The sequence below is a fragment of the Sarcophilus harrisii genome, chromosome 3 (assembly GCF_902635505.1).
Source record: "Sarcophilus harrisii chromosome 3, mSarHar1.11, whole genome shotgun sequence".
Classification (NCBI taxonomy): Eukaryota; Metazoa; Chordata; class Mammalia; order Dasyuromorphia; family Dasyuridae; genus Sarcophilus; species Sarcophilus harrisii.
In genome coordinates, this window is record NC_045428.1 from 483,876,501 (window position 1) to 483,900,727 (window position 24,227).

Sequence of the window (24,227 nt, forward strand, 5' to 3'; positions counted from 1 at the left end):
CAGTTCTGTTGATAAGGTCTCATTAATAATAAATTCTTCTTAATGAAGAAACCTAAATAATTTCTTAAGTCCCTTTGATTTCTAAAATTCTGTGATTCCGTGGTTTCTTTGTCCTTTCTTCTTGAATACTACCTCTGGATTAGAACAGTACAAATAGTTGAGTTTATTATAGCTTCTTGTAAGTACTTTTAGTTTTATTCTCATTAGTTTGTTTATGGTGTTATTTGCTATTCATTATTTATTTAAAAAAATTTTTTTCCCCATTGAAGTCTCGAAGTCCTGTTACTGCTGGTGAACTTCTAGATGAGCCTTATAATAGAAAAGCTACTTTATTGATGACAGTATCCATGATTTTATACTGTAGCCCTGTATGTGAAAAACAGGCTTTATTTGCCATATGCCAGTCAGTGAAAGAAAATGGATTAGAAACCCAACTTGTAAAAAAGGTAAAAATTTTTAAATTTAATTTTTAAATTGTTATTTATATACCTCCCATGGTAAATATTTTTAGTATTTCTGAAAATAATTTTAAACAGAATTTTAAAGTTATGATGTCTTTATAAAAGATATCCCAACGGTCTTAGTGTAGTTTTAAGCCTTAATAGTTTAAATGTTAATATACTACTCTATTAATCTCTAAGTATTAGTTTTAATAGCTTAATATTACACTAAGATATTTAGGATACCATACATGTTAATAAAAATATTCCAAAAAGTGTTAAAATTTTCTTGTAAATAAAATATTTTATTTACATAGTCATTATGTAGTGTGTATTTTGCTTCTATTTATAATTATATTCATTTTGAAGAAGTATATGAACACACTCTATCTTATGTTACTGCTTAGTTCATCAAAAAGAAGACCTTCAATGTAATGATGATCAGTTCCATAAAATAATATTATAGGTCGGCTAATGTTATACACACACACACAAATGTGGGTAATAAAAGTTTAAAATAAGTACAAAGGCTGTATAATATTAAAACTAATCTCAGCCACCCTCTCCTCCTTGGAAAAACAAACAAAACAGTCTTTTTATGAATGAGAAAGAACAGTTATCTAGATATTAGAGTCAGAATTTGAACCTGAGTCAGATTTTCTGACTAGAAATCCTTTCCTCTTTCCATTTCATCATGGGGACTTAGGGTTTTTAGAACATTAATAGCAGTATCAAAAACACTGTTAGCAAAAAGCAATATTACGTGGGTTATGTTTGTGTGTCATTTTCATGCAGAATAACTAGGTATTCTGGATTGTATTATTTCTTATGGGAGTAAACCTGGGCTTACATATACCTCATCTTGAATGTTTCCTTTAAATAAAATAGAGTGTTCTTTTGGATTCCACAGGTTTTGAAGAGAGTCTCTGAAATTTTCGACTATAAACACTTAGAAGACTTCATGAATTCTCATCTAGACTATCTGGTTTTGGAGTGGTTGAAATTACAAAATATTGGATATAACTTGTCATCTTTTCCTTTTATTTTACTGAACTACACAAACATTACAGATTTCTACAGGTAGATTTGCAAATGATGTATGTCTAAAAATGTGATCCTAAGCAAAAAGTTCTTCAGGAAGATAACTAGTATCTATTGTAGAGAGCAGAGAAGTAAATCTTTAGAATAGTTTAAACTTAGTGAAGTGTGTGTGAGCATGAGAGTGCATGTGTTTGTGTTTTGATAATTTGTAACTTATGTCCAAAAGGGAAAGGTGAAAAATGTATTTGAATATATGGGTCAGAATTAAGAAAATGAGTAAGTTGAATACTTCACAGAAGACTCATGCCTTTATAGATGTCTGTCTTCAAGCACCTTCTGTGTGCCAAGCACTGTCCTAGGCTCTGTAGATAAAAAGACAACAGTGAAATAACACTTGCTCTTAGGAGTTTACATTTTGCTTAGGAAATAGTATATAACATATACATTCTTATCTTTCCAGTTTTCTTTTTAATTTTTTTTTGATAAGGCACTTGGGATTAAGTGACTTGCCCAGGGTCACACAGCTAGCAAGTGTTAAGTGTCTAAGGCTGAATTTGAATTCAGGTCTTCCTGAAGTCAGGGCCGGTGCTGTAAACATTATACCATGTAGCCGCCTTCCTTTCCAGTCTTCTTATGTCTTAATCTCCTTTATATCAATCAATCAGTAAACATTTACTAAGCAGTTGCTGTGTTGCAGGCACTATGTTTAGAGATTAGGATGCTTGTCCTCAAGCATCTCACACTTTAACGGGTAAGACAACATGGAAACAACGGGACAGACACGGTACAAACCTGATAGGAAGTAATCAGTAGACAAAAGGTACTAGAATTGAGAAGGGTTAGAAAAGATGTCTCTGTAGAAAGCAGGATTTTATCTGAGATTTAAGGGAAGCTGGGAGATGGAGCTGAATATCAGAAGGAAGAATATTCCAGGTATGAGGGAAAAGGCAGTGGATGTTCCAGAGATAACAGGTGGAGGAACTGTAAGAAGTCCATTGTCAGTGGATCGAAAAGTATATGGAGGTTTATGAGTTCTAAGAAAACTATTTTCTATATACAAAATAAAGGCAAGGTAGTTTGGGAAAGGCAGGAGCAGTTGGAGGGATCATGAAGGGCTTCATGTATAAATTTTCTTTAACTAAGTTGGGAAGGATGCTAAGGAGTCTAAGAGGTGGAGTTGAGAAAAGTTTCTTATAATTATGGAGGGCAGCACAAAAAATGGAATATTTTGTTTTGATTCTTTAGTCTCAGACAGAACTAAACTATGTTAGAATCAAGGTACACAGTGTCCAACTGACTGATTAGACTAATACAAACTTGGAAGGCTCTAGCACAGGTTGAGTACAAATAGTCCATATGAACATTTCTAGTGCAAAAGTCTCTAAATTTGGTCATCTTATTTCTTTTGAGATAAATGCAGTTCTCATTGCTTATTTGAGTTAAATGCAGTTCTCACAGCAATTTTTTTGATTTGGGCATGCTATGCTGGGCAGTTCAGTGTCTCCTATGATTTTGACATCATCTGTGTCTAACCATGTTCTGAGTGCTTAACAGTGCCTACTTAAGTCATTGGAACAAATTGTTCTCATCTACCTATTCCACCAGGGGAAATCTTCACATGTTTGGAGTAGACATCCCCTTAATTCAGCAAAGGGTTTGAGACTCCTCAGTTGCCCTCAACTTGATTTCAGCTTATCTGTTGATTTCAGCAACAGTTTACCAGAGTGTGGTCACTGTGCATGCGACAGCTTCTTGGAGCCACAGGTGAGAGTTGGGTGAGTCAGGTAAAGACCAGAGGTGGAAAGCAGCCTTGAAAAGGCTTGTTGGCTTTCATGCCAGAGGTGCTAGTCTCCCTTGAACAGGGATATAATTTGGCTGGATCCGAGAGAATGAAAAGAGGATTAATAGGTAATGATACTGGAAAGATTGGTTTGGACCAAGTTGTGAAGTTATTGACTGTATTGTTTACTCAAAGGGCAGTAGGGAAGGAAAGGGATAGATTCAATAGCAATATTTGCCAATTGATTGTATAATCTCAATCTTCATGCTAAATGCATGAAGTACAGTCAGGGATTGAAGGTAACGTTGAGGTTGAGCCTAGGAGATGTAAAGGGTAGAAGTATCTTCAAGAGAAACAAGGAAGTGAAGAAAAGAGGTGTGTTTGGGTGAGTGAATCTATTTTTGGATATGTTTGCAACATATAAAGGAGATTCAGTTTGAAATATTTCATAAGTACTTGAAGGGTATAGGACTGGAGCTTAGGAGAAAGACTTAATCTAGAATTCATCTGAGACATTGTAGGGGGTGAGTTCTAGTTATATCTGCATTGAGAGGACTTGCTGGGCATGATGAACCAGTAAAAACCTATCCTTTGTACTTTTAAGAATCTCATTGAAATCTGTTAGGTAATAGGGCTATTTACATCACAAAAGGTGAATTTTTTTGTTATATCTTAATAGTAAGAGATAACTGGTTATAAGTGTATTCTATTAGACTATTTGTTAAAGTTTGGTAATCACTTACAGATTTAAAAAATAACATGTATATTTGTATCTCCAGTCTGAACTGTTCAGTCACAGTGATTCCAAAAAGTGGAAAATGAACTAAGAATTGTTTTGGATCATTTTCATTTTCAGTTGAAATTTATCAGGAGTAGAGGAATTTAGTACAAGAAAACCAAAAGAAACCATAAATCTCAGCAAGCAAATACTGGATCTCCCTGCTAAGAAAAGTTACATTGTAGACAAGAGATTTTATATTAGAAACACATTTATAAACTCTTATAATGGAAGATTAGGAATAGTATTGCCTGTGAAAAGTAGTGGAAGAAAAAATGAGTTTGCAGAAAATTTGATATGAGATCTAATTAAGTTTGATCATCACAAGATCAACATTTTTTTCTTGACACTTCTGTACCATACTCCTTGACCATGTATATATATACTTCAAGACTTTATCTTGGGCTCTCTTTCTTTTCTTCTTTACTTTAATTGACCTCATTAGTTTTTATGGGCTTAATTACCACCTTTAATTAGAGGACTTCCACATTTTTATATTTAGCTTTATTGTAGCTCTTGAACTGCAGTCCCAGATTAATCTGCATATGGGATGTTACAAACTGGATTATTGCATATACATTTTGAATTCAACATGTCCATAACAGAATTCATTTCCCAGAACCTTTTGCTCTGCTGAACTTCCCAGTTTCTGCTACCATCATTCTCATTCTCTCAATTTCACTATCTTGGCATTGTGTTCGACACTGTCCCTGATCTTACCTATCCAGTATATTTCCAAGTCTTAGCATTTTTATTTCTACTTTTCTCTTATGTTCCCTTTCTCTCACACAACTCTTAATTCCTGCCCTTATTCCTTGTTGCCTAAACTATTGCAGTGCCTTCTTTTCCCAACTACCCTGTACTCCTTTTTTGTTTAATTTTTTTTTTATGCTAAGGCAATTGAGGTTAAGTGACTTGCCTAGGGTCACACAGCTAGGAAATGTTAAGTGTCTGAAGCCAGATTTGAACTCGGGTCCTCCTGATTTCAGGGCTGGTACTTTATCCACTGCACCACTTAGCTGCCCCTTTTTTGTTTAATTTTATGCATACTCACTTAGATCTTTTACCAGGTAGAATAAAAGCTTATTGAAAGCAGGAATTTTTTTCACTTTTGGCTTTATATCATATCACCTAATACAGTGCTAGGCAAATAGCAGGCACTTAATAAATGCATTTTGATTGATTGAAACTCATTTAGAAATGAAATTGGAAGGGAGACAATATGCTAAAAAGTGGAAAAGTGTAACAAATTTTTCTTCATTGATGGTAGAATCATCGTATTTAGACTCTTAATATTTTTGTCTCCGAATGCCAAATGAGGACATGGAAATGGCCATTAAAAAGACAGAATCAGAAACAGCAACCAAACCAGAGCAGGTATATGTAGGAGAAATCTGTAATAGAGAAAGAATAAATTTGAAACTATGTAGGAATTGATTCTCATTATATCTAAAACTTAATGGTGGGATAAATTCACAGATGGTATTATTACTGAAAGAAGATCATCAAGAAGAGACCAAATAACCACCTACCAATTTATGTACTTACTTTTTCATCTGCAAATTTTGTTAGTGATATAATTTAGCTGTATCAGAATGTCCCTGATGAAATTATGAAATGGGATGATAGTATTTTAAAAATGATAGTCTTCAATTTATCTTTTTTATAAAAGTTGTATATTAGCTTGAAGAATACATAGTTTCACTTTAATTATCCAAAAAAGTGTTTGATACATTAGAACAATATGTAATTTTGCTTTAAAAAGCTTTTACGCCTTTCAGTGAGGTATTAGTAATGATGTCCTTATTGGATTACAAGTTAAATTTTTTAGTGGCCTTTTGATTAGCAATGTCAAACAAAGCATAAAACAAAAAAGTTAAACTTGTCAGTGATGATTTCATAGTAAAGTGTCTGACAAAGTCCAAATGGAAGAGGGATTCCCTAGAGGTGATAAGAACTTCCACATAAGCTTGTTTGTATATGGCATTGTAGTGATTGGCTGAGGCGATGAGTTGGTCTTATAGAATAATAAATAGTCCATGGACTGTACTAGTACCTATGTGATCTTAAGACATTTGATGATTTGAGGTAACTAAAATATGATGAGACAGTATAGTAAATCTAAATTAAAATTAAATTTCCATTAATTTGAAAAGAGAACCAAGATCCAGATATTATATTTTGTATTTACATTTTGTTCTTACATTGCTCTCTTGTAAATGGAAATAATAAAAAATCAGAGAAAAATAATTTTAAAAAGTAAAAATTATATTGAACATAATTTTGCTATTTTTTTGTAGCTGTTGAGAGGAAGTGTGGCTCTGTGTTTGGAAGGCTGGCCATAGAAATAAGAAGTTGGGTTTAAATCTTAACCTCTCACACAAAATAAATGTGTGGCCATAAGCAAGTCATGTTGTCTGGTAGAAGTTGAAGACATGTATTGTTGTAAGGCTCTTCTCTACAAAGTTTTGCATATCAGTGTGTCAGAAGTTCACACTTGGAATTGGGAAGAAGGGAGCAGCATTATAAAATGTAACTTTACAAAAATTACTACTTGTAATTTAAAATTATTTCCTCTACAGTTCTTGCTATAAGGCTTTAATTCCACTTTTGGTGATGAGAGGTCAGTTTGAAGATGTGAAGTCCATTGCTGACCAGATCCAGAAGGATTGGAAAAACCTTCTAACAGATTGTTTTCCTAAGATCCTTGTAAACATTCTTCCATATTTTGCCTTTGAGAGCACGGGGAACAATGATATGTCAGAGCGAAGAGACACTGCTACTAAAGTATATGATATGCTTAAGGATGAAAATATTTTAGGGAAACAGGTATGATCAACTGTTTAATTATTTGTTTTATATTTATATGTACTGTATACATTTTTAATCCATTAATTACAGTGCCACTAGATTTCAGACTTCAAGGTTTTATTAATTCATTTAGCATTAATACTTTTAAATAAAATACTTTGATAGTATATTTTAAAAGAATTAATTTTTTTATCTTGAAATATATGATGCAGGATTGAACTTTTACATGGAAGTATATTTCAAATAAATTCCATAGAGAAGATAGGCAAAAGTGATGTTTTAAAATGAGTCAAGGTGAAAGATTTGATAACTTTCATTCATGGACTTTAAAGTATTAACCATAATGGCAAACCTTAAGTTATAAGTCCAGATTTTTTTGTAAGCTAGTTGTTTAGAATTTTTCCATATAATAAAAATTCCGTGTAATAAAAAAAATAATATAATAAAAAAAGGTAGTTATGTCTAGAGGTTAGCACTTAAGAACTTGTTTAATCTGTTTTCAAAACATGCAGTTAAACTTTACTATCTCCCTCTTATAACGTATTTTCATGGGGCAATGATCCATCATGAGATATCAAGAAGCTATCTTTTGGTCTATCCTTTCAGTAGCATACAGGACTTTTAGAACTTTTTGGCAACACAAGCAGGCATTCATGTGACTTAAAGCCAATGAGTGATTCTTAGATATAAGAGTTGCAGAGATGATGAGGAGATCCACGCCAAGAAAAGCTACTAGGGCATAGGGATCCTGGTACTGTAACTCCCCAAGAGCACTTTTTGGACCAGAGACATCCTGTTTGCTTGCAATTGCCTTTTTCATTGCCATTATGATTGCTTCTGATCAGACCTATTTATCTCAGAATTGAACAGATTATCGTCTTCATCTTTATCTATCTCTGATACAAATAAACACAAACTTTTTGAGATTTTCTAATTGTTCTATGAGTAGGAATAAAGAGATTAGGAGCTAAGTAATTCTCTCCTATGTCCTCTTCTTTCCTAACTCAGAATTGAACAGATTATAGTCTCATGAGTTTTCCCTTTATCTTACTGTCTCTGACACAAACTTTCTGAGATTTTCTAACTGTTCTATGATTAGGAATAAAGAGATTAGGAGCTAAGTAATTCTTTCCTATGCCATCATCTTTTTCACTTAAAGTTTTATCAGGAAAAGATTAAGTCATATACCGATGATTGTTTTTTATGGTTTACTATGAACTACATATTTCAGAGGAACATGCAGACTTGTACTACTCTATATTTCACTGTAGGAGCTAGGTTTGGTGGAAGTCAGCACTCTGAGATGAAAAAATGGAGGGCTGGAAAAGCTTCTGTAAGACTATCAACCCAATTTCCCAATCTTAGGGATAAAATAGGAAGGATAGCTTCTAGAGTTTAAATCTTAGTCACTACCATCAGCCTTGCAATTTTTAGGTAAAAAACATGGAAAATTCAAAGTAGAAGCAGGAGAGGAATGGAAAGAAATTTCATTTTCTTAAGATTGGTTTTCCTTCCAAAGGACATTCATGTGTAAGGCAAGCATTTGCAAATCAAAGTATTTCAGTTGTCTAATTTCTTTGTCTTTTTAATTGTCTAATTTTCTAATGTCTTTGCAGATTGATCATTTACTTAACAGTAATTTGGCAGAGATCATAGTGGAACTATTGATGACATTACATGAGCCAGCAGATACTGAAACTAGTGAAAGCACTGACCTCTCTCCCTTTTCAGGGTATGAACTTTTAAAACTTAAAAGAAATAACCACAACTTCAAATTCCTCTGGGGGTGGGAAGGACAAGGCTGTGGGGTGGGGTAGGATAGTTGTTAATATGTTCACAAATATGTGTTTTCCAAGATTGAATGTTGTGTCAAGTGTGTGTGTGTGTGTGTGTGTGTATTATATCAATTGATATCTATAGATCAAAATATGATCTGATTCCAAGTTCTTGTCAAAATTTCCTTCCTATTTTAAGGGAGCTTTCCTTAGCTTTCCTACCCTTTTTAAATGCTATAATGCTATCTAACTTCTGGTCCTTTTTTCCAAATACCTAAACTTATGATCTATACCAATTACTTTCATGATTTCTTGGTCATCTTAATAATTATGGGATTTTCTGTAATCTGAACATTAACTCTATCATTGGAGTGAAACTGAGCCTCTGATCTTACTAGTGATTTTAATGTCTTTTTTGAGATTTCATCTTCAACAAAATCTCTACAACATTTAACACCATTAAAAATCTGTTCTTTTCTGAAATTTACTTAACTTGGCTTACATGAAATATGAAAATACATTTAATTTCATTTTCTGTGATTAATAATCCTTTAATAATAATAATAATAATTAATAATAATCTATTTAACATACTCTTTCTTGAAAATGTTTCTTGGACTTACCCTTGTCCATTTCTCCCATTCACATCTTAGTCCAGCACCACTATTCCTAACACAGAGTTATACAACCGGAATCTTGAAGCAAGAGTCCCTACTTCTACTTTCTTTCTCTCTAATTCAAGGATATTTAACAGTGTGTCCATGAACTTTAAAAGAAAATATTTTGATAATTATATTTTATATGCTTGGGTTTTTTTTTATGTTCCCATATATTTTATTTTTATTCTTTAAAACCTTTTTTCTGAGAAGGGAACCATAACTTTCAGCAGAGCCAGAGGGATATGTGATACAGTGTTGCATAGTGGTTTCACACCAGTCAAAAGAACCTGTTTTCAGGTTTTGTGAGTGACACTTCAGTGAATGATTTATTTAACCTCTTAGTGCCCCAGACAATTCTTAGACTGCTAGTTAAAGATATTTTCAAATTTATATGGAAGGAAAGAATGACATTACTAGTCTGGACCAAAAAATTAAAATTCATCTTGTGTATTACCAATTTCTTTTAAAAAGTCTTATTATTTGATTTGTCTACTTAAAGGCATCCAGTATCTTATTGTTTTAAAATTACTAATATTAATATCTTGGTTTTACACAACCTTTATTTCTAAATGAATCCATCTCCTCCAGTGAGTCATCTTTTGTCATAAAGAGTCAAAAAGTCAGTTCAACAACATAAGCCTAAACATTAGCTAAGTCTTGATAGTGCATGAAAGATGTCACACTCATTTCCCCATTCTCTGCAAAGAAGGGAGGAGACTGCTTTTTCTCATGAGTCTCAACTTGCTAGCTATTTAGAGAGTCTTCACTGATTTCTGACTATGTGTGTTTATGTGTACGCGCACACACACACACAATCTCTATGATCTGTGTTTTATGTAGTCAGTTCATTGACTTAACTTTAAAATAATGCTGTTTGTTCATTTCAGAAAAGTACATAATTATTACCAGAATTTTGAAAATTGATATTAGCATTATTATCTCTATTTGAATTAGTATTAATCAAAATGCCATTTATTCTAAAAAAGTCACTTGTGATAGATTGGTCAAATGGGTAATTGTTATTGATTTGTTATTAGAACTACACAGACTATACTCTATACCAGCTGTGATATTATTTCAATTAAAATTTGACTTCTTTTAATATTTTATTTTTATTTCACTTATTATATGCTATTGTTTTTCTTTGGGCACTTCATACTCTTAATACAGTTGAAATATTTTTTAAGCAACTTTATTGTGATGATTATCATTTCATTATTTTTTATAACTTTTAGGGACCTTGATCCTGCCCCTAATCCTCCATACTTTCCATCACATGTGATCAAAGCAACGTTGGCTTATATCAGCAATTGCCATAAAACAAAGTTTAAAAGTATTGTAGACATTCTTTCTAAGAGCCCAGTAAGTATTAATTACAAATTAATTAACCAAAAAGAAAATGATTTATTTTTCAGGCAGAAATATGAACTCTTTGTAAGTCTTATGAAACGTCTTAGTAAACAGGTACTTATTAAGCACAGGAAATACAAATAGAAACAGAAAGATAGTCCTTGCTTCCATGGAGTTTATATTTTAGGGAAGACAAGAAAAGAAGTAAAAGGGAACTGAAACATTGAAACATTAGGGAAAAGGGAGTACAGAAAGTCCTTTGGAGATGAATCAATAGTGCAGCTTAGATGAAAATGAACACATCTTTGCCCTGAGCCTCCATAAATTGTAGGTTCTGTGAGGAATGAGCCAATCAGAAGTAAGACCATAGAGTTGAAGGATACTGCTGATTTGAGAAAAATAGTCCAAGAATGGAGTAAGTTTCCAGGGTGAAGAAATTTTTATGGCATAAAAGAGAAAGTCCTCAGGAGATAAATTGGCAGCTCATCTTGAGGATGGATGAAGGCTGATTTAAGAATTAAATTAATCACAAAAATAGATATATTTCATAGAAAGTAGAAAAATCTCTTAAAATTTTAATTTTATAATTTTTGTGTTTCACACACTAATTATTTATGCCTCAGTCACAATTGGGGTATAAAGTTTATAGGTAACATTCTTTTAACTTATTGTAGTTAGAAAGAAATGACTTTAAGCATTGGGAATTGAAATTAGGAATGAAGCTGAGACAGCACTCACAGGTAAATGGTAATCTAGGTCCCACCTGAGGTTTTCTTAAATTGTTCTCTTCAATAGGACTGCAGTCCAGATCTGCTTAGTGAGGTGTAGCTTCTCTTGTTATGCTGCTTTTAAGATTTGTTTCTTTCCTTAGATTCTCTTCTTTTACAGATGGATGACCCATGTCACTTTGGGTATTTCTTTATGGGAGTATATTTGCTTTGGTACAAAAACATTTCTTCAAATTATAGCTCATTTGAAAAAAATAAGTATCTTTTGAAAACTGTCTTTCATTCATAGTTTAAGGAAGTAATTCATAACTTTTGCAATAACATTTTGCCTTTGATTTCACTTTTGTCTAAGTTGTATAAGCACATTTGAATAAAAATGTTTATTATGAATATGCTATTTGGCATATTTAGAAAGATTTTCATTCATGGTTTTTTGTTTGTTTTTTAGGATTCCTTCCAGAAAATCCTTTTAGCCATATGTGAACAAGCAGCTGAAACAAATAATGTATATAAAAAAAATAGAATTCTTAAAGTATATCATCTCTTTGTTAATCTATTACTGAGAGAAATAAAAAGTGGCTTGGGTGGAGCTTGGGCTTTTGTTCTTCGAGATATTATTTATACCTTAATCCACTATATCAATAATAGGTAAATATTTTATTTGATTAATATAATCTAAGGGATAGGTATGTAGTACCTAGAGTGCTGGGCTTGGAGTCAAGAAGAACTGAGATCAAATCTGACCCGAAGCACTGGCTGTATGATTCTGGGCAGATCAATTAACCTTTGTTCTCTTCATTTTCCTCATTTGTAAAGTGGGAAATAATAATAATAATGACAACCTCCCAGAATAATTTTGGAAATCAAATTTGATAATAATTGTTAAGTGCTAATAACATAGTAACTAGCAGATAGAAATCACTATAGAAATATTAACTTGATACTGTTATCCTTACTTTTATACTCTTATCCTTTATTCTGTTCACTTTGTTTCAAATATCTCTTTAAAGATACTGCCTTGATGTAAGAGCCCATAAGATATTTTTAAGAGCAATGCTCTCTGATATTTATATAATGCATTAAGGTTTGTGAAGCACTTTACATTCATTATCTTGATCCTCACAACAAATCCTTTAATGCAGGTATTATTTCAGTTTTACAAATAGTGAAATTGAGACTGAAATTACACAACAAATAAAGGATTTTCTGAATTTTTATTTTAAATTATATCTTTTTTTTCCACAAAATAAAATTTGTCAAATCTACATGTAATAATATCTAAATTTTGTAGGAGGAGGGACAGATCAGTAAATTCTTGGATATGGGTAACTCACATTTCTTTAATTCCTTTCATTAATGCAAATAAGCAGTATCTTTTCATTTATAGTCTTAGAAAGTTTGAAGGGTTTTGATATGTGACTAGTATATGGCCATGCATTTTTAAAATTTAATTTAAATTAAGGCAAAAAGTCGTTTGTTTTTCCATTTCAGTTTTTATTGTACGTTAAAAGTGTGTGATTTTATAAAACTGAATGTTCTCCCCAAACTATATATGAATTAGAGGAGATGAAAAGAAGTGTTTGGCTTTTGAACTAAGAAAGAAACTCAATTTAAAAACAAAATTTTTTCTTCCTGTGTTAGGCCTTCCCATTTCATGGATGTATCATTGCGCAGCTTTTCAATCTGCTGTGACCTGTTAAGTAAGGTTTGCCGGACAGCAGTGACTTACTGTAAGGATGCTTTGGAAAGCCATCTTCATGTTATTGTGGGCACAATCATACCTTTGGTGGGTGACCAGTTGGAGATTCAGGAACAGGTAATTTTCTAGACTATCTCAATAAACATTTCCTTAAAATAGAATGTCATTAAGAACCATAGGTTTTTTTGTGTACCTCATATTTTAAAAGAATGTTTTAAGTATAGACATATGTAAGAAATTGCTCATTTTAAGTGGTTCTAATATTTTTTGCTATTTAAAAAAACAGTGTTGTGTATTTTTAAAACCAACTTTTTATTGCATTTGACTTCCTTAATTATACTCTGTTGTAGTTTTGTGAATTCCAGTGAAGCTATTTTTTCCTCCTTTTCAATTTTTTTTTCCTATTTGCATTTAGGTCTTAGACCTGTTGAAATATCTAGTGATAGAAAACAAAGACAATGAAAACCTTTATCACACAATTAGACTCCTAGACCCATTTCCTGATCATGAAGCCTTTAAGGACTTACGTATCACTCAGCAGAAAATCAAATACAGTAAAGGACCCTTTTCGCTCTTGGAGGTAAAGAAATAACTAATCCATTATTTAATTACTACATTATCCAATGTCTGAATGTTCATAAAAGGGAAGAGCATAGAATCATAAATATATAAAATACTGGGTTTATCTTCAGTTTCTGGCAGAATTCTAGAACGTATTGTTAAGGAGGTTAGTAGAATTGTTAAAAAAAAAAAAAGTATCAATAATTAGAGACAGCAGCTTCCTCATAAACTCTTTCCCTTTTTGGTAGTATTACTAAGGTGATTGATCAGTTGTAATTCTAATAAAGCATTTATATATACCTCTAATGTAGTTTTACCCTATTTTTTTAAGTTCATCAAAATATAGCTATTAGTGATAGACTTCTTTTGAGATACATGTTATCGAATATTAAGATTACTTGTTTTTTTTTTAAACATTTTTCTTGACTTCTGTGATTGTATTTCAGAATTAACTATTCAAACTCTAATTTTTTTGTCAGGAGTGCTTAGAAGTCCTGTTTCATCAAAGATCCTTTTTTTTTTTTCCTTTGCAGGATTTTGCTCAATTTTGTTAGGTAAATTATTGTTGGTTGACAAAACTTTATCTTTTGCCTTCTAGAATACTGTATTCTCTGCTGCTTTCTAAGGGTAGCTATTATCTTATGTGGTCTTATTCTGAATCTTGTGTGATCCTGACTGTGGCTTCTCAGTATTTGAATTCTTTCTTTCTGCCTTTTTGTAGTATTTTTTTCTTAAATTTGTAGACTTTAGATATTGACTTTAATATTACCTGAAATTTACATTTTTGGATTTTTTTTTTTTTAAACATTACCCATGGATTCTTTCTATTTTCACCTTGCTGTTTATTCTAAAGAGCTTTGGGCAGTTTTCTCATGATTTTTTTTTAACCTTTTTATTTTCAAAACATGGATGCATAATTTTTCAACATTGACCCTTTCATAGCTTTTATGTTTCAGATTTTCCCCTCCTTCTCTCTTTCCCCTCCCCTAGATGGCAAGCAATCCAATATATGTTATATACATTAAAATATAAGTTAAATCCGATATGTATAAACATATTTATACAGTTCTCTTGCTGCACAAGAAAAATCAAATCAAAAAGGAAAATAAATAAAACAAAATGCAAATGAACAACAACAAAAAGAGGGAGAATGTTATGTTGTGATCCACATTTAGTTCCCACAGTCTTCTCTCTGGGTGTAGATGGCTCTCTTCATCAAAAGATCATTGGAACTGGCATTAGTCATGTCATTGTTGGAAAGAGTCATGTTCATCAGAATTGATCATTGTATAATATTGATGTTACTGTGCACAGTGATCTCCTGGTTCTGCTCATTTCACTTAGCATCAGTTCATGTAATTCTCTCTTGGCCTCTCTAAAATCATCCTCCTGATCATTTCTTACAAAACAATAATATTCTATAACATTCATATATCATAACTTATTCAGCCATTCTCTAATGATGGGCATCCACTCAGTTTCCAGTTTCTTACCACTATGAAAAGGGCTGTCTCAAACATTTTTGTACATGTGTGTCCCTTCCCTTCCTTTAAGATCTTTTTGGGAGATAGGCCTAGTAAAAATACTGCTGGGTCAAAGAATATGCGCAGTTTGATAACTTTTTGAGTGTAGTTCTAAATTGCTCTCCAGAATGGTTGGTTCTATTCACAGTTCCATCAACAATGTATTAGTGTTCCATTTTCCTCACATTTTCTCCAACATTTGTCATTATCTTTTTCTGTCATCTTAGCCAAACTGAGAGGTGTGTCAGAGTTGTCTTAATTTGCATTTCTCTGATCAAGAGTGATTTAGAACATCTTTTCATGTGACTAGAAATGACTTTAATTTCTTCATCTGAAAATTTTCTGTTCATATCCTTCGACCATTTAACAATTGGAGAATGTCTTGACTTCTTATAAATTTAAATCAATTCTCTATATTTTAGAAATGAGGCCTTTATCAGAACCCTTAAATGTAAAAATGTTTTCCCAATTTATTGCTTCTCTTCTGATCTTGTCTGCATTAGTTTTGTTTGTATACAAACTTTTTAACTTAATATAAATCAAAATTATTTATTTGATGTTCAATTATGAGTTCTAGTTTCTTCCTCCTCCACAGATCAGAGAGGTAAACTATCCTATGTTCTTCCAATTTGCTTATAATATCACTCTTTATGTCTAAATCATGATCTTGGTATATAGTGTTAGATGTGGGTCAATACTTAGTTTCTGTCATACTAGTTTCCAGTTTTCCCAGCAGTTTTTGTCAAATAGTGCTTCCTTATCCCAAAAGCTTGGGGTCTTTGGGTTTGCTGTAGTTATTGACTATTTTGTCCTGTGATCCTAACCTATTCCACCTGATTGACTATTCTATTTCTTAACCAGTACCAAATGGTTTTGATGGCCACTGCTTTATAATGTAGTTTTAGATCTGGCACAGCTAGGCCACCTTCATTGGCATTTTTTTTTTTAAATTAATTCCCTTGAAATTCTTGACCTTTTGTTATTATTTTTTCTAGGTCTATAAAATAATTTCTTGGGAGTTTGATTGGTGTGGCACTAAATAAGTAGATTAATTTAGGTAGAATTGTCATTTTTATTATATTTGCTCGGCCTGCTGAGGAGCATTTAATATTTTTTCCAACTGATTCTCATATAATTTTTAAAAATATTATCTTTAGTCTATTTTTTGGTCATGATTTTCAGGTAGTCCAGTGACTCTTAAATTCTCTCTTATTGATTTGTTTTCCAGACAAGTTGTTTTTGCTATGAGATATTTTATGCTTTCTTTATATTATTTTTGACAATCTTTTAATATTTTTTGTTGCTTCATGGAGTCATTTTTTTTTTTTTTGGTCCACCTGGAAAGCACTATAATTTCAGAGTAAGAGATGTGTAGGCTTCCCTTTGGTCTGGGATTCCTGCTTTAGTTTTCCTATTCCAGACTTCAGCCTAGGTTGTAGGCTGGAATTGAAGCCCTTGTCAGCTTCTGGGGAGAGAACCACAAAACTTCAGCTTGCCTCTGAAGTTCTTCTACTCAATCCATAGCCTAGGCCTGTTTTCATAGACTTTAAGGCCTTTCTCATTTTGTTCTGGGTTTCTAACTGAGAACTTGGTAGTTAATGATAAAGCTACCATTTAATCCTTTTTCTTGAATGCTGCATGAGGTTGAGATCCTCCCCTGAATTTTTCTAGGACCTCCTCTTTCATTGGTACACAGCCTGGTCCACCTTTAGTTCTGGGGCGCTATAATGCATTGCAGTGCCCTGCTGACTAGATCAAGATCTATCCTATCTATCTGTCCTCACTATCCACAGACCCCTATCTATCTGTCTCTATTGACCTGGCTTGGAAATATAACTGTATGATTTTTGTCTTGGTTTTTTAGTCTGATGCATTTTCTAGATTTTTGTGTACTCTTTGTGCTGCTCTGCGTTTCCAGCCTGCAGTTATTCCCCAGGACGATCATTGTATAACCTTTTTCTTTTTTTTTTTTCATGGTTTGCTATGATCAATTAATTCTTCAGTCTCAGAATAACAGTCTTGCCAGTTATAAGCTTTTCTATTCCTTAGAAACTAGACTCAGTGTATTTTGACTGCTAAAAAGCCCTGCTGTATGATAAAACCTGACATCACTAGCATATCCTTTAAGAACCTGGGGTTCATCCTTGCTATGAGAGGCATCATTATGTTATATAATATGAATAATTATATTAATAGCCTTTTAGTACTTAGGTGAATACTTTGTGATTACTATTGTTAATTAAAATTATTCACAGATATTCATTTCTTTTTTTTTTTTTGACATCATTGTCACTTCCCTGCTTCCCTTAACTCCTAAAAGAAAATGAAAGTTTTCCCTTATAATAAACAAAATAACCTAAACATAAGGTCATCTCTCTGCCAAACAGAGAAACATATTACACACATTGTTTTTCAAGAGTTGTGTTTGATTATTGCATTCAAAGTTCTTAAGTTTTTCAAAAACAGTTTTCCTTTTTATTACTATAGTCATTACATAAATTAGATTATTGATTTTTTTTACTTTATTTAACAATATTTTATATAAATCTTAGGTTTCCCTAAATCTCTTATTATTTATTATAGCACAATAATATTTCTTTATATTCATATGCCACCATTTATTCAGACTTTCTTCGATTAATAGGCACTCATTTTATTTCCAGTTATTTGCTATTTGCTACAATGAAAAGTGCTCCTATAATTTTTTTTAAATGTGTGGGTACTTTCCCCCTATCTTTAGTGTATATTCTTAACAATGATGTTACTGGGTTTAAGGGTATATAATGTTTTAATGACTTTTGGGGTAAGAGTTTTCCAGGCAGTGTAGAAAAATTTTAAGGTTCAGCATCCATCTTCCTTTCTTGTGATTTAGAATTGTGTTCTCACAGACTTTGCATTCAGCAAAGTGTGTGTGTGTGTGTGTGTGTGTGTGTGTGTGTCTATGTGTGTATTTTTTATTACATTTCCTTTTAAGAATAAAGGATTTTATCTTTTTGCTACTCAGGTGAGGGATTCAAAATTAACTCCTTGAATCTTTATTTATTGATTTTTGCTCTTGTCATGGATGCCAGTAGGTTTGTTTATATGAGGATTTTGTAATAGAACGATAATAGTGACTCACTGGAGTTTATTGAATAAGGTGTGTGTATGTTTGTCTATGTGTTATTTATTTTTTTTCATTTTGCTATATTATTGCTTTGTCACTCATGTCTCATATCACTTCCCCAGCTAATCACAAAATCAGATACATAGACCCTATTCTACCTCTTTAGTCATTCTTTTCTTACAGCATCTGAAAGGGGTCAGCTTCTCCAGTGATAAAGAAAACCATCTGAGTCTTAGGACAGAATAAAGATGGTGAGATCTAGTCACAGAAGGAGGAAGACAGGTTTTGGTAGAGAGGGACTGAAAAATGTATTTAAGACAAAATCTGAAGAGTAGGTGGTCAGATCTCAATCTGAGCCTGGGGTTTGGGCGAGATGTGAAGGCAGAGATATGGAGACCAAACCCTAGGACTCGATCTGGAAACACATGGCCTCTTATACTTTGGTGAGGTAGGGAAGAGCCAGAGAATCTACCCTCTACTCAGAATAACAAACCAGCTAGTTAAATGTAGATTCCATGCTGGTTCAGCCAGTGTCTTATGCTTCTGGAGATAGTATTTTATGTAAGTCTTTTCTAATTGGTTCCTGGAGAAGGCAGTAATGAAAGTCAGGAAACCTCTTGAGTTCTTGTCATTCTGCTTCACATTAAAATTTTTTGTCCCTCCTTGGCTCTGTGCCACATTCATGGAAGGGAGCAATACTAATAGCAAGCTCCACCATGCATCCAGATGTGTTGGGTTCTGAAAGACTTGAAGATAATAGTTGGTCTTGTGTTTAAGATATTGGTTTGGATGGCTGAGTGGAAGATGGACTATAGCAGGAAGAGACTTACAGAAAGGAGAGCAAGCAGAAGCCTATTGCAGTAGTCAAGGTATGAGGGAAGCATCTTCACATGGTTGGCATCTGTGTCAGAGGAGAGAAGGAGGTATATTCAAGAGGTATTCCATATGTAGAAATATGACTTGTCAGCAGTTTGGATACATGAGATGAGAGTGAAGAGTTGAGGACAATACTTAGGTTGTGAGCCTAGATGATTAGCATGATGGTAGTGCCCTTGACAGAAATAGGGAAATTTGGAAGAGAGGAGGATTTTAGGGAAAAGATAATTAAGTTTTGTACATGTTGACTTTAAGATGTCTATTGGATATCTTTCTTGTTCAAGATATCTGAATGGCATTTGCAGATATGAAACTGTTGAGCATAAAGGTTAAGACTAGACAAATAGATCTGACAGTGATATGTACATTGAGGATAATTGAGTCTTTGGAAACTAATGAGATCCCCCAATTTAGATCAAAGACCCTTTCAGTAATTACATAGGAAAGACTTGAATTTGAATGATTTGAAAAAAGGAAATTGAAATGAAAAATGTATATTTTAGAAAAAAATATCTCATTTTCCAGGTAATATCTATAGATACTGGAATCTTCCTTTCTTAGGTAAATGCTTTCATTGAGTCTGTTTGTGTGTGTTTTATGATGTATCTAAACAATAGCACCATTTTAGACGTCAAAAATCAGGAACTGAATTTTATTCTTTTTTTATTAAGCGTTCTTGGTCCAAATTTACTTTTAGTAAAATTTTATTATGACATGTATATTTAAAAAAATGTATTATATTTTCTTCCCTTTTCATTTCTATTTTGCCTCAAACCATGATAAGAATTATTATTTCTATTAGTTTTTTTACTTTTTTGATTCAGGAAAGATGAATAATAGAACTTCCTAGAAGGGGGACATTGATATTATTAGGACATTTCTATGTCATTATTAATAATTCCACCTGTGAAAAATTTATATTGATGATTTAGGTCAGACAACATTTAGTTGCAAAGGGGGTAACATTGAAATTCTGGAAATAATTTGTTATAAGAAAAAATTCATTTTGTCTTCTTTGAATTAGAGTCTGCTTTAAATGATATAGTGAAATAATATTCTTATATATATAAATGATATAATGAAAAGCACATTGAACTGAAGAGTCAGGAAACCTGCATTCTAGTCTTTCATTTCTTGCGTGACTTTGGACAAATAGCCTAGTTGTACAAAATGTTTTGTAAAATGAAAGAGCTTTATGCATGTTTGACATTTTATCTGTTTGATATGTGCATATTATAATTTTATATGTATATCTTTTTTTTTTATTTAATAGCCTTTTATTTACATGTTATATGTATGGGTAACTTTACAACATTAACAATTGCCAAACCTCTTGTTCCAATTTTTCACCTCTTACTCCCCACCCCCTCTCCCAGATGGCAGGATGACCAGTAGATGTTAAATATATTAAAATATAAATTAGATTTTATATATATATATATCTTAATAACATTTATTTTAAGACAACTCTTCAATATGGGGACTGTCTAATAATAAATGTTATAACACTATCATGCTTGTTATTCCATGAGCTTCTTATCTGTTATGTCTTTTATATCCTATACAATCTAGTATACCAGCAGACTTTTTCTAGAGCTATCATAAATCAATCTTTAATTCTTATTTATTATTGGAAGCAATTTTAAATTAAAGATTTCTTTCTAGGAAATTCATCATTTCCTTTCGGTAAGTATCTGTGATTCACTACCTTTGACCAGACTTGAAGGATTAAAGGAGCTTCGAAAGCAACTGGAACAACATAAAGATCAAATGAAAGACCTTTTGAAAGAATCTCAAGGTACCAAATTATTATGGCATGGTTTTTACATGTTAGAAACTCATTACTTAGAGGAATTAAATTAAGAAAGGTTTTTAAATAAAGCAGACACTCCTTTCATAATATTAATATTCCCTAATTTATCACTTTTTAGAGTTTAGATTTTTATATGTAAGATTTTTTAAATTTAGAAGCAAACTTGTAATTCTTTTACATGTCACTTTATATACATACTAATAACAAAATTAGTAAAGTTTCTCTAATCTTGACATCTTATTAATGTTTTTAATTTTTGTTAATGTGTATTCCTAGATTAAGGACATTTTTTTTCATATGACTTAGAGTAGAATGGCATATCCTTTCAAGATGACTTCCTGGGTTGTCTTCAGATATTACAAATATGTGAAATTAAGTAGATTGTGACAAATAAAATTTCCAATTTAGCAGTAGTTTTTTTTAGCTAGATCTTGATTCTATGAATACAGTGAGGGATAATGCATTTGTCTGTAATATTGATTGTAAATTGTGTTACAGTTATCTTTTTTCTTTGCCACCATTATTCTGCTGTGGTTCAAGTGTAACTGAACCTTAATTTTCTGTTATGTTTACACTGGTTTCTTGTTTATATTGAAAGAAAGATGCAAATTACTTGTGTAGATACTGAAGAATTTACAGAGGTGTAGATTGTGTCTTTGGTTTGAACTGGTTTATATTCTAGGTAGGAAAGAAAGAAATACAAATAACTAATACAAAATAGAGAATAATAAACATATAATAGTGATACAGAGTAATACAGTTCAGAAGAAGGAATAGTTACTTCTGTCTAAAGTTTTAAAATAGTTTTCATGGAAGAGATAGCGTTTAACATGGGCCCTGAAAGATGATAAAAGTTGGAGGAAGACATTCTTTGTCATGGAGATGATGAAAATACCAAATTTGTTTGGGGAACAATGAATAGTCCAGTTAATTAAAGCATAAGCTAATTAAAGAGGACCTGTAAAACGTGGAAAAGTAAGATTGGGACCAAAGTATGGGACACTTTGAATGCTACACTAAATAGTTGGAATTTTATTCAATAGGCTATTAAGAGTCATTAAAAGTTTTTGAGTATTAGAATAATGTGATCAACGTTACATGTCATATGATTTAATACAGATATATATGTATTTTGTTCTTGAGTTGAAACAGTTATAATGTAGTATTAGGAAACTTTTTCTTTATGTACATGGTGATCTACTGTTTTTTGAATTAGTATTCATTCATCTGTTACATTATCTTATAGTGTCAATTTTTCTATATATGAATAAAGCAGTTTTTTAGCCTTCTCCCCTTCAAAGATTATTGAACTTATTTTAATTATGTGAATTTTCATAGCTAATATTTTTCCTCTAGACATGAATTATTCTAAAGGTGGGTCATGATTGTGATGATTGTGATGTAAAGAAAAAGCATCAGCATTTTTCTTTTAAATGAAAGAGCTGGGCCCAATGAGGATATCCTTCCTATGGAAATCCAACTACAGATATTTTTGTTATGAATTCTGTGTTCCTCATTGAACTCCATTACTGGAGACCTAGAAGGAAGAGAATATGTACTGGTTTATATACCAGTAATCTCTAAGTATTTTTTTTGTGTTTTATTTTAATAACAATACATACACACACACACTTTTCTGTTTCTCTCTATCTTTGTCTCCCTTTCTCTTTCTCCTCGGTTCCTCACAAAATATTATTGCCACATTTGTGCATATGAGGACTTGAAATTTTTATTTTATTTTTCTGAGGCAATTAGGGTTAAGTGACTTGCCCAGGGTAACACTGCTAGGAAGTGTTAAGTGAGTTCAGATTTGAACTCAGGTCCTCTTAACATCAGGACTGGTACTCTATCCATTGTGCTATCTTACTGCCCCGAACTTGAAAAATTTAAGTGAACCCTGGCATGGGTTCTGTCAATAAAAAGTTATTTAATAAAAAATAAAATTAAAAAAATAATAATAAATTATGTATTTAATAGAAAAAAAAATTTAAGTGACTTCCATGAGTCTCATAAGTATTAACTGACAAAACTACATCTTTCCAAGTCCAGTGCTCTTTCTACCATATTGATTGTGTTTTATCATCAGCACTAATGATTTTGTTCATTTAGGAGTTCCTTTGAGTCTTTGGCTTTCATCCTAAAATTTTCCCTATAAAGTGTTTTCTCCCTATATTCCAGATGTTGCTGGTTGCATTTTTACTATTTATATAGTTGCATTTGATATTTTAAGGGTGTTTCAAATATATTTAATGCACACTTATTGAGGGGAATATACTTGAAAAACAAACAACAAATACTTCAAATCTGTTTATTACTTGTGTGAGCATGAGGCGAGTCTTTTAACTTCCCTTACCTTTGGTTTCATCATTTATAAATCTTATAAATGAAAATGATTGAACTTGATGATCTCTGGCAATTTTTAGAACTCTGAATCTATGCTCAATGAATTATAATCAGATAATTTGCTTGTTGTGATTATTATCTTACCTGGTAAAATGTAAACTCCTTGAAGGCAGGAATTATTTGTTTTTTGTCTTATATTCCCACCCCTAACAAGTGCTTTGCACATAAGTATTTGTTTTTGAACTGATATTTTAAGTAAAAATGGGATGTTTGTAATTTTTTTCCTTCATAATCTTAGATAACCCACAAGATGGCATTATGGTGAAGCTTATTGTGAGTTTACTGCAACTATCTAAGATGGCAATAAACCATACTGGTGAAAAGGAAGTTTTAGGTAAATGATTTTAAAATTTTTGTTATTTATTTTTAGCATTCATTTTTAGAAATTTTGAATTCTTCATTCTTTCCCTCCAACCTCTCTTACCTATTGTGAAAGCAAAAAATGTGATAACAATTATACATCTGAAGTCATGCAAAACATATTTCCATATCAGCCCTATAAAAGAAAAGAGACCAAAAACCCTGAGAAAAATAAAGATATGTTTCAGTCTGCGTTCAGACTCTTATCAGTTACTTTTCTGGAGATAGATAGCTTTTTTCATCACAAGTTCTTTTTTTCTTATCAGTTACTTTTCTAGAGGTAGATAGCTTTTTTTTTTTTTTTTATCACAAGTCCTTTGGAATTATCTTGAATCATTGTCCTGAGAATAGCTAAGTTATTTATAGTTCATCCATATTATTGCTGTTACTGTGTAGAGTGTTCTTCTGGTTCCATTCACTTTGCTTTGCAATAGTTCATCTTAGCCTTCTCAGGTTTTTCTGAAAGTAACTTGATTGTCATTTCTTCTAGCACAGTAGTATTCCACACAGTCATATATCACAAG

The 24,227-nt window shown here is 32.1% G+C and overlaps 1 protein-coding gene across 4 annotated transcripts in view; it reads left to right on the forward strand.

The window, feature by feature from the left end:
* Positions 1-24,227, forward strand: part of ATM (ATM serine/threonine kinase) — a 116,071-nt gene that overhangs the window by 40,575 nt on the left and 51,269 nt on the right. For 3 of the 4 annotated variants that reach the window (XM_012545048.3, XM_023499472.2, XM_023499473.2), the window contains exons 24-33: positions 270-446; positions 1,351-1,520; positions 6,622-6,868; positions 8,467-8,582; positions 10,520-10,646; positions 11,811-12,010; positions 13,004-13,178; positions 13,477-13,641; positions 20,793-20,925; positions 23,582-23,677. In XM_012545048.3, coding sequence (XP_012400502.1) covers positions 270-446; positions 1,351-1,520; positions 6,622-6,868; positions 8,467-8,582; positions 10,520-10,646; positions 11,811-12,010; positions 13,004-13,178; positions 13,477-13,641; positions 20,793-20,925; positions 23,582-23,677 — 1,606 coding nt within the window. Of the gene's footprint in view, positions 1-269; positions 447-1,350; positions 1,521-3,086; positions 3,244-6,621; positions 6,869-8,466; positions 8,583-10,519; positions 10,647-11,810; positions 12,011-13,003; positions 13,179-13,476; positions 13,642-20,792; positions 20,926-23,581; positions 23,678-24,227 lie in introns of those variants that run through there. The other variant, XM_023499474.2, reaches the window with a different exon arrangement.